This window comes from Galendromus occidentalis, unplaced genomic scaffold, assembly GCF_000255335.2.
Source record: "Galendromus occidentalis unplaced genomic scaffold, Mocc_1.1 scf7180000077527, whole genome shotgun sequence".
Taxonomy (NCBI): Eukaryota; Metazoa; Arthropoda; class Arachnida; order Mesostigmata; family Phytoseiidae; genus Galendromus; species Galendromus occidentalis.
This window is the reverse complement of record NW_003805515.1, coordinates 439,116-450,366: the sequence shown is the minus strand read 5'-3', so window position 1 is coordinate 450,366 and position 11,251 is coordinate 439,116. Positions and strand designations below refer to the sequence as shown.

Sequence of the window (11,251 nt, the reverse complement as noted above, 5' to 3'; positions counted from 1 at the left end):
GAGCTCTTTCGGTTCCGCGCGTCGGAGTCGGGGACGAGCGGGTGAATCAGAAAATTCCCGACAGACGGGTTATCGCATGGATTATGCCGTCGGAATGGTGCTGTATTTTACAATTCCCGTACTGCACACACTATCAGTCTCACGTAGAAAATCGCGACCTCGTTCTGCTACCAGTGGTCATAGCTGACACCCAGATGCAAATTTGGAATTCGCTTGCGACCCTTTTCGCCTGCGTGGGCCCTTGGAAGTCCTAATCAACATTCATGGCTGCTTCAGTGAACGATGCTGTGAGGCTAGTGGGGGATGCGACAATATTGAATGTCGTCTACCATAACATTTGATTCGATGAATTTATCGAGTGACTGATCCCAACATCAATCCGACTCTACTCACCCCATCCCTCCAATGGAAGACAGGAGTTCCCAGTTCCGACGCTTGCTCAGGAGGATCTAGAAGCTTCGGGAGCTATGGGTTTCCCGACTACGCTGATTGGAAATATCTCTAGAGCTCCCTCGATCCAGCAGAGGAATGCGGCGCGAAATTCACCTTTGGTAAGGCGCTCCGCTCCATCGGATTGCAGCCCCTTTGTTCGGGGCTGTCGAAATGGATGTTCTTGTCAATGGAATGAATCGAGCTCCCAGCTTGCCTTGGGCGACGCTTTCGTACGTCTGTTTCTGTCCCGAAAGCTCCGTTGACGAGAGAAACTGGCGTCGATCGAGCGTCTCCTGTGTACACCATCACAAGCATCGTTGTGGAGGGTCCGAGCAATCACTCGAGGTTCATTCCGTACCCGACCTTTCCTCGCGAGTTTTCGGGGAACAAACTTGAGCATACAGAAGAATAGAAAACAAAGGAGTATATTCTCAGCTCAGTGCTAAGCTGCGGTCCCGAATGAGTCGCGGATGTGAGACGAGAACAAAGAGCTTCAGAAGAAGAATGTCTTCTTGACCCTTCAGAAGTGCTTGACCAGCACATAAGATTATCGAATGCGGCATAAAGCTCCTCATACCCCATATTCGATTTAAACTCGGACCTTGCTCGGCCTTGCGAAGGCGCCGAGAATTCGAGGAGATCAAACCCGCCAGGCGTAGGGTCAATATTCAAAACGTAGGGTCTGAGGGGAACTGAGTGAGACCTATGAAATTCGTCTCATCTGATGGCGATCCCCATGGAAAAAAGTCGAAACGGTTAGGAGAGAATCTTGGGTTGAAGAAAGGACTCTGTTCCTCGCCATGACGGGACACCGCCCGTCGTTAGATGACATATTGCCCTCCTGATCTTGGCGGGATGAATCCCGCATTCCGCGGACTTGATTTCGAAAGAAATGTACGTATACGTTGTGAATGGATGAGTCTTCGCAGCATTCATCGGTGATGCGTCCTGTTGACCACCGGTCTGATGTTCCTCGCTCTCGAACAACTGCGAGTACTTCGCAGAAATCTTCAACAGTGAATGAAACATTGCTCGGAGCCGCAGTCGCTCGACCCTCTGAAAAAAACTAAATATTCCCATCTGGTCCTTTGATCTATGCCGCCATCGGGTCAGGAGATTCAATTTTTCCACATTCGGAGTCGGACCGATACACTATCGAAGCGCCGCGCCGTTGAGCCGGGATTCGTCACAGGATTCTCGGCCACAGGATTTTCTCTTATGTGGAAAAAACGTTCAGAGACGGGAAGCCGGAAAATGAGCTACGATACCAACCGATAACTTATAGAAAAAGATTTTCCGCTGAGATCCACTGCAGCAAACGATGTTCTGGCTGCCAGGCAACGCCGAGACATATTTCTGGTTTCATGGCAGAATTTCGTGGCTGTTTTCGAAAGGACAGAGCTCAGCAAGCGTACCCAGCATGTGGATGACATCAGCGGTCGGCGGTGTCGGTTTTGGCCGATTCAACCGAAAGTGATCGGTTATTCAGCGCTTGTTTTTACCACCGAGCCGATGGTTCTGGTTCACTTGATGCGGCTCCACTGTGACTTCGATCCACCGGTTCCGGTAGCCCCTGCCATTGGACCGCAGCTACGGAGGCATTCCTCGCTTCTTAAGTGGCTTGTTTGAGGCCCAAAGGGGTTCCCCGATCGGCACCGGCAACGAAAACGCCAAAATCGTTACATCGGAGCTCGCACAAGTCGGGAGCTGCGCGACATCCTCCCTCCTGCTGGCGTATGTGCACATGCAATTCCTCCGTCCGGTTGAGTGGTGTCCCTATAAGAATGGTATCGATTATGTGTGCACCTTTCGGGACACAATGATACACGGAATACGCGGTAAATTCATGACTTTGGAAGCTAATTAGGGCTTTCGATCTCGTTGGAGTTCTATCTCTTCCTCCCGGACTCTGTCCCGATACTTCGTTCTAAATCAATTTCGGATGGGTAAATTAGCCTCCGGCGCGCACAGCAACGTCGCGGAGTCGAAGCTCGCTGTTCGCTCCAGCGTTCGCGAAACGACTCCGTCCCCGCCTCGTTGAGAGGAAGCTCTAGAAGCTAAGCAGGATCGTCACGCGGTGAAATTGCGCTAATTTTATTGATACAGTCTAAAATAGGGCGAAGTCGCAACGACCGGTTCTCGCCATCTCTTGCGATCCTTCAATTCTAGAACAAGGATTGAAAGTGAAGGGCTTGAGCTCTACGTCGCCTATGCCATGACGCAGGTGAGGTCGACTAGACCTCGAGCGCATTTAGACTACACCCGACAACATAACTGTCGAGACCTTCGACGCTGAGAATAATTATTGACTGCACAACTCAACTCGGCCCGGATCCGAACGTTTTCCGGTCGCTCGCCGTGGCGAGCGAGCCACATTGACGCCGTCAATTCTTTGGTGCTCATCGTCAATTGCGTGTCGGCTCAGGGATATTCGAGCATCCAGAGTTCCGCGCGTAGGGCTCGGGATCTGAAGTCTGTACCCATGCTGTCCTTGGCTTTTTGTTTCCTTCTTAGATTGGATTTGCGTGCGGTGCTTCACGTTGGGAACTGTCGTAAATTTCCAGATGACACGGTAATTCCTTTGGGGGACATCTGGGACATCTACGACGAGGCGAATACGCTCGAGAAGTTTCATGCAGTTCATGGGTGAGACTCATTATTCGGATTGTCGAGCACTCCTCCTCCGTCTACTAATTAATTCCACCGCTTCTTCTCTCCCGGGGCTCTGATTTTCCGAAGAAAATTCCTGTGGAAAATATCAAATGGGTGGTCTGAGCTATGGTCGCCATCGTTGCCGCTGCTGACTGAAAGAAGGAGAGAACGGAGCTAATCTTTCGAGATGGTCGATGGGTTCGGGTCAGTCACTGACCTCTGCTGTCTTCCGGTGAATCAGGTATCCGCCACGTCTGCGGCAAGCGAAAATTCGAGGCCTCAAAAAAGATTCCAACTAATTGTTTCTGAGACGCAACGTCCATCATTCATCCCGACCTATTCCCGTCGTCCGATGAATGGACTCAATGGGTAGAGGATCTACCGATTACCTGCTCACCGCATAATGGCCTCATTCGATTATTCAAATACGGCGCACGATAATTTATAAGACTCACCGCGCTGTAGGGGTCGCACGGCTGAGCGACGCATCAAATGTTGCATTCCTCCGGCTTCAGATTCCAGAAGAACGATATATTTAATTATTATCTCGATCTTGATGATAAATATTTCCAAACTATCTAGTTGACCATTCGGGACAACGATTCGCCGAATCTCGGAATTGGAAGCGTTTGTGGTGGACGAATCCAGAAATCCTGAGCTTCTATGTGGCTTCAGCACTGATGGCAAGGGTGAACCTGAGCATCCTTGAGCTATAGTCGACGAATTCTACAAAATTAGAGAAGGATCTGACTTTAGAGTGAATTCGCGATGTTGACTTTTTTCCTGTCTTGCAGTATAATCCCATCAGCAGCTATTTCACTCGAAGTGCGTTTCGAACAAGGGAAAAATTCTTCCGTATACCGGGCACTTCCTCTTCATACTCTTACCGGAGTCTTTCATTCCAGTTCGACATGTTCGGCACGAAGAAGAGCAAGAAGGGGGGCGGGGGCAACCTCAACTCGACGAAGGCCCCGTTATCCCTTCAGGGCTCGATACCTTCGATAGGATCTCAGGATGATGTCAACGGTAACAGCGTGCTCACCACGCAGCAGATGCTCGATAGCCTCGATGATTCCGAAATCGATCGTCTCTTCCGTGAGATGATGGTGAGTGCTTGGGAGATCAGTCGAAAGTCAGGAAGCGAGATTCCCGCAGCTTTTCGGAAGCATAATCAGACTCAATGAATGTATGGCTCTTTGTGGCTAGGTTCCCCCCACGGATCCTGATCCGCGGATCCGGACACGAGAGAGTGGCAAAGTCCTCGCGAATCTATCAGGCTAGACTCGCTGACTACATGCACGCGTTTGAACGTTCATATCTTGGGAAAAGATGTGGAATATATGAACGTGAATATTTGTGCCACGGCGGTATCCTGCGTACGCTAGCCATAAAAGATTGCGGGGATGGATGAATGAATTCTTAGGATCCTCTGAATAGAAAAAGGCTAGAGTGCTAGAGAACTTGATCACAGCTTGCCGTGGCGGCACATCTGATGCGGGGGACTCCGTAAGGTTCATTCGCTGAGGACGAGCCTCCGGTGGGGATCTGAAGGAAGCAATCAGCTTCCCTTCCGTCGCAGATGAAAGCTGGAGAATCGCGGCATTACGTTCCTGAGAAAATATTTTGTTCCCGTAAAGAAATTCGCGCCGGGGGAACGCTGTGCATCATTGTTGCGTTGCTTCGGAAATAATTAAATTCCGTTCACGTTCCCTTCGCCTGGGCTTGACTCGCCTCATTCCCACGTTGATGCCTCATTTCGTTTTGAAGATTTCGTTGGCATAGCTCTTGTGATGTGCGGCGATATTATATCCGTTGATTTATAAACAGGGAAATCCAGTCCCGTGCCTCCCTCGAGTCGGTAATGATCTCCGGAAGTCTGGAAGACCAGTGCCGGCTTGAATCGTTTGCGAGAAGACCATCCATCGTCTCGTTTTGGATTCTTCCCCTACTGGGCATCGCAGCATTCTTCGTCGCTCGAAGTCCTGCTCTGACGTTCGAATTTTTCGAAATATAGAATCTCTCTGTCAATTTCGGCAATCCCCCACCATGCTCGGACTTTGACATCAGTGTCATGACTGTCAGAGATGAGAGAAGAGTGGCCCGTATGATGTTTTGAAATGATGTTTCGAAGCCGACAGGTATCAACTTCGTATATCTTCCCGTGATCTTCCCTTGAACTAGAGATATCGCCGGAAATCTAGGGCACACGTTTCCCGCCCTTGAAACCATTCGAAGTTGCTCCGAATGATCGAATAATTCTTCCACCGTCGATGCGAGTGGAAATTTCCACATCGAGCTGTCTTCAGCGCCGAAAACGTTGCTCCGGTGCTTCCTTTCGATTCTAAAGCTCTCCCGATTCCGCTTCGACTCCGGTTTTCGGTGCGGAGAATTCTCCTGAGGGAGTTTTCTTGCAAATTGGATGGCTGTCAATAAGTCAAACAATAGTAGTGAATCGGAGGAATTCTAGATGAAGCTCTCTCGGTGACATCAAATGAGCTAGAGGAGAAAAACAGAAGAATTAAAATGACCCCCTCCCCAAACATGAGCGTGGAGCGCTACGAAATCTATCTCATGCGAAGATCGGTCCCGTGATTATTTGAGAATTCCCCTCCAGGTGGACATGAACGTACAACAAATGGATAAAGTGCTACAAAAATCAATCCAAGAAAAACGAATGATGCTCTACATGCGGGAAACGACGGATACAACGGTGAGTTTTCGCAAATCCATGTATCTTTCGAGCAACCTACGGGGCGTCACACATAGCGATGAGCCCTTGAATGCCTGCGGTACCGTCTCGCATATGATTTCAATTCGACTCGATATATTTCAGCGAGGGAAGCTGGAGACCCCAGCCATGTTCGTTCAGTGTCTCCGCAGCGATGCGAACTCGGAAAAGTTGTTGAAAAACTGTGAAAGCTTGAGGATAGCTCTGACGAGCAAGACTGTGTCGTGGGTGAAAGAGTTCATCGACAAAGGCGGAATCGATGTCCTGCTCAATCTACTTAAGAAAGTTAAACCAAAGTAAGAGGAATTTCTCCGCCGTCAGAATTTGATCAAGATGAGTCGATTCTGAGGAATGCGTACTGAACTCGAAAACTTTGCAGTAAGAAACTGAATGAGAAGATAGAATTGGAACTCATCAAGTGTTTCCGGGCCGCTTTGAACATCGGCGTAAGTTCGCTGTTATGAGTAGTAGCCGAGAGTGATATCAATTATTACCAGTCATATGGTCGTAAATGAATTTGACGGATCGAGGGTTACCTTCTTCCCACGGTGGGATTTCCACTGGATGGTGTCATGAAGTCAGGTTTCTTAAGAGATCCCTGTCACTTTACAGCACGGCGTCAAACACGTACAAGCTCACCAAACGGCTCTCCAAGTTGTGTGCAGCAGCCTCCGGCCGGATCGCGCATCTGTGATGTTGGAAGCCGCCAAAGTTATCGCTCCGATTTGCCTTATTGATGGGGGTCATGCGTCGGTTTTGAAAGCGCTGACACTGGCCGCCGAACAGGACGGGACCGAGAGATTTCGCGCTATCGTGCAAGGTCTAGAAACAGACAACGATCAGCTGAAGACGGCATGCATGCAAATCGTCAACGGTATCCTAGACGTGGACGATTACGATTTTCGAGTTCATCTGCGGAACGAGTTCATGCGCTCGGGCATGTTGCGGATCTACGAGAAACTCCAGACTGAAGAGGAGCTGTCCAAAGAGTTTGGTTGTCAGTTCGATGTGTTCAAGAACGCGCTCGAAGACGATTTCGATGAGCTGACCCAGAAGCTTGAGACCATCTCGCAAGATTTCTACGATTTGACGGAATGCTTCGAGATGATCAAAGCTAGTATCACCAACACCCCGGCTCAGTCAGCATTGCTGTCAATCTTGCAGCACATGCTGTTGATACGGGAAGATGCGCAAATTCGGTAAGGAATCCGCACGAATGGGGGGAGGGGGCTCAGTGAACGCATTTAGAGACATCGCTGGGGCTGCATCGCGAACACGTGCACTGACATTTCTCCCGAATGAATTTCCAGCGCTGCCTACTACAAACTCATAGAAGGATGCATAGCTCAGATCACGCTGCATCGAAACGGTGTCGATCCGGACTTTGCCTACACGCAGAAATTCAACATCCAAGTGGACGAGATAGTGGAACGCATCAAAGGACATTCGTCGATGGAGGACATAAATGTAGATGCTCTCCAAAATCGATTGGAAGAAGCGCTCACCCAGAAACAAGAAATGGAAGCGAAGTTGGCCAATTACGAAGCCAAACTGGGCCAGATTGGTACCCAAGGATCTCCTACGAAAGCTCTCAATGTGCCAGCAGGTCTATTGATAGGTCAAGGCTTGAAACCTCCGTCGGGCTCGGGTGTACCTCCGCCCCCGCCTCCTCCTATGCCTGGTAAGGTTCAAGAGTCGGAATTTCGTGCATACGGAGATATGAATGAGGGATCTCGAAATCACGAGCGGTTTGCTGAAATGATTTCTTCCCGCTAGGCTCGAACGTACCCGCCCCTCCCCCATGCCAAGAATGGGCGTTCCCGCTCCCCCTCCGATGCCGGGGAGTGGAGTTCCCCCACCTCCTCCACCGCCAATGCCCGGGATGGGCATCCCTCTCGCACCGCCTATGCCAGGAGTCAGGGGACCACCCCCTCCCCCACCTATGCCAGGTGAAATATCCGCGCTCTATCATATAATTCCTTTCGATGCTCTGTGTGGTAGCCTTTGCACAACATTTCCGAGTACTCATGATGGGGAGCCTATTTGACAGGTATGGGAGGTCCTCCGCCGCCCCCGCCGCCACCAGGAATGATGATGGCGCCTCCTGGGATGCCTTCTGCTGCCGCAAGCCTCGCTCTGCCCTTCGGCATGAAGCCCAAGAAACAGTTTGAAGTTCACGGAACACTAAAGCGAGCGAATTGGAAAAAAGTAAATCCCACGCAAGTCACAGCCAACTCCTTCTGGGTCAAGGTCGACGAAGGAAAATTGGCCACCGATTCCCTGGTCGAGCAGCTGACCTCTAAATTCGCCACACAACCACCTAAAAAAGAGCTCAAGAAAGAGGATACTGCCGGCCATAACGGACACAGCAAGAAAAGCGCAAAGGAACTCAAGGTCATCGATGCCAAAGCCGCTCAAAATCTGAGTAAGTTCGGTTCGAAACTCCTAAATGCTCAGTATAATAACAACAGCTCAGTGCTTGATGGATAGGGTTGCGTGTGCTACTGACACCTCCGTGAAATCATGAGAATTAGATAATTAGATTGTATAAATCGCGTGTGCTTTCAGTGATCATGCAAGGTTCTCTGAAAATGTCGGCTGATGACATCAAGACATGTCTGCTCGAGGTGGACGAAAAGCGTCTCGATGAGAACATGTTGAATCAGCTCATAAAATACATGCCGACCCAAGATTCGTTGAATAAGCTCGCGAACCTCAAGGAGGACTACAGCGAACTCCACGACGCTGAGCAATTCGCGCTGTCTCTGGGCTCGATCAAACGACTTCATCCGCGTCTGAATTCGATTGCTTTCAAGCTGCGTTTCCAAGAGATGGTCGGCGACATAAAGCCGATGGTGGTCGGAGCAACGGCGGCCTGCGAAGAAGTCAAAAGTAGTCGGAAATTCGCCAAAGTACTCGAGATCGTCCTGCTTTGCGGTGAGTGCGCGAATCGTCAGGTGGTTCCATAACTTCGCTTGCGAGGTAACATACACGCTCGAGATGTCGGAAATTAACGATTCGCAACATGTTGATCGCAGGCAACATCTTGAACACCGGTACGAGAAACGCGCAGTCGATCGGATTCGACATCAGCTTCCTGCCCTCGCTCGGCAACACGAAAACTGTCGATCAGAAGTCTACTCTGATACACTTCCTGGCGGAATTCATCGAGAAGAACGATCCCGATACGCTCGCCTTCGGGGACGAGTTATCTTACGCTGAAAGGGCCTCGAAAGTGAACGTAGAGCAGGTCGAAAAGAATCTCAACACTATGAAACGGTGAGTCCTGGCGGAATAATCTATCTTGAATGAAATTGGCCGTAAATCGGTAGCCGTTCTCCGTCTAGGGGCATGCGCATGACTGGGTCTGCCCTTTCCAGGTCATTGGAAGACTTGAAGACCGATCTGAAGAACTTCCGGGCTCAAGGAGAGAATGATCGTTTCGGGGAGATTATGCATCCATTCTACGAGCAGGCTCAGCAGACTTATGAAGTCCTACGTGGCATGTTCACGAAAATGGTGAAGCTGTACGAGTCGCTGGCGGAATATTACGCGTTCGACATGAAGAAGTACACCCTGGAGGAGTTTTTCACCGATATCAGCACTTTCATCAAGCAATTTGATATGGCCTATGCTGAGAACCAGAGAAGTCGAGAGCTCGAGGAGAAACGTCGATTGGAGAAGCAGAAGAGAGAGAAAGCGGATCAAGACAGACGGGAACGCCAGGAGGCACGCCGGAAACTGCTCACGGTCACCGGCGACCAAGAGGGAGTCATGGATAACCTCCTCGAGGCGCTCAGCTCGGGAACAATCTTCAATAACAATAACAAGGCGCGGCGGAAACAGGCCCGTAGTACGAATCCTGGTGAGTGCACCGATTTTCCGATCTGCGCATTATGACTGATGTGGATATCACAAGCTGCTTAGAACCGGTGATATCCGATTTTAAATTCCTTTGGAAGCACTGCTGGTGCGATCCAATCGTCTCTTTCGTACTTCGATCTCCTAAAGAGATCATTCGATCCTAACGATCTCCAACTAGAGCCATCTCGATTGCAATCGATCTTTCCTAAAGATAAAGATTCAGAGTCTGACAAATTCTCTATCTCGTAGAATCTTTCATGGTGAGTTTCTCTTCGAGTGGGACAACCATTGAGATCGATACCTCTTACTCGGTGGGAGCGCTTGGGAGAGATACGAATACCGTTTTGATTCACCTGGGCTCGCAGTTCCCCGATGACCTTTGCTGCACGTGGATTGGGGAATGCAGAGGACAGAGGCCTGGAATTCAGATGAATCTTTTCTTTCCAGCTGTGAAAGCCCAACTGATGCGTACGAGGTCTCGGAACGCCATCGCGATGGACACGATGAAATCGTTCGACATGAGCTAGTATGAATTCACCTAGTAAGCGAGGAAACTGTGAGAACGCCTTTCAGTGACGCGGCCACTATCCGCTGTGGGAGATGAAGCTCCGAGCGCAAGCTCGCAACATCGGGCGCCGCAAACATTCGAGCACGAGCATGGAGTGGCCGTCTGTGGCATCGAACCTGTGAATGTTCAAAAGTAGAAGCTACATCCAATGTGCACAAGCTAGTCTTCGAAGCGCGCGGTTCTGCCAAGAACGATTGACTTCGAGTACAAATGTACATAAGAGAAAGTAATTAAAGCCCACCATGAAGAAAGGGTCTCGGTATGAAGTAGTCTGACACGAGGAGCGGAGAATTCAGATACCTACATATGTATATGTTGGACCATATTTTTGTTGTTCGAAAGCGCCCGAAGACCCCGCTACATTCCGAGATGAAATGGTGACCTCCCGTCTCCGGAACGACGGTCGAGTTCTCCGATTTGTGTAGATTAAGGCTACTGAATATTCCCGGACTCTATACGCTCAGTGTCGGAAGGGTTTCTTTTTCGCCCTATTGTTAAACATTGTTTTGCCATTCCACAATAGATGAAATACATGATTCGAATGAGGGCGAGAGCGGGAGCGAACTCTGTGTGACGTGATTGTCCTAATTTGGACCGAGTTGATTTAGTTCAGAGAAAGCTGTGGACTTTGCCTCTGAAGCAGGTGACTAATAAAAGACAAATAAAGAGAGAGAGAGGAAGAATGATATTGCTTCTTCATTCAGAGCAAGGGGTGAATATTCCGCGATGAGTGGGATCTGTCCGAATTCCAGGTAGTAGGTCTCTGGGTCCATTCTCATCACCTGAAGAAGTTCTCTCAGAGAGAGTACTGCTCCCCGAGGGGTACGGATATCGCCTAGGACTCCCGTCGCTTATCTCCTGAGCACCATCGAGGGGTGACCGAGATCTCTCGAAATCCTAGGTTTCGTTCCGAAGTTTGCGAGGATGCTCCTCTTCAGGCTGAGTCGAGATATCACAGCGACCCCAAAGCCTCGAAGGCTCTCTCCTTTAAACACGCTCATTTTGTT

General features: G+C 49.8%; 1 protein-coding gene across 1 annotated transcript; it reads left to right on the top strand.

Moving 5' to 3' along the window:
- Positions 1–2,647: 2,647 nt before the first annotated feature.
- LOC100904873 (diaphanous related formin 1) lies at positions 2,648–10,916 on the top strand. The gene is made up of 13 exons (XM_029112772.1): positions 2,648–2,656; positions 3,990–4,190; positions 5,699–5,794; positions 5,918–6,108; positions 6,192–6,258; positions 6,425–7,011; positions 7,123–7,491; positions 7,604–7,761; positions 7,851–8,237; positions 8,381–8,749; positions 8,851–9,091; positions 9,193–9,677; positions 10,124–10,916. Exons 1-13 carry the CDS (start codon positions 2,648–2,650, stop codon positions 10,201–10,203), a joined length of 3,240 nt encoding a protein of 1,079 aa, XP_028968605.1. The 3' UTR covers positions 10,204–10,916.
- The last annotated feature ends 335 nt before the right edge of the window (positions 10,917–11,251 follow it).

Bases quoted from the DNA above. Each gene is read 5' to 3' on its own strand.
- LOC100904873 (XM_029112772.1), top strand. The intron at 5,795-5,917 runs GTGAGTTTTCGC...GATATATTTCAG, and splicing joins GGGAAACGACGGATACAACG to CGAGGGAAGCTGGAGACCCC. The intron at 9,092-9,192 runs GTGAGTCCTGGC...TGCCCTTTCCAG, and splicing joins AATCTCAACACTATGAAACG to GTCATTGGAAGACTTGAAGA.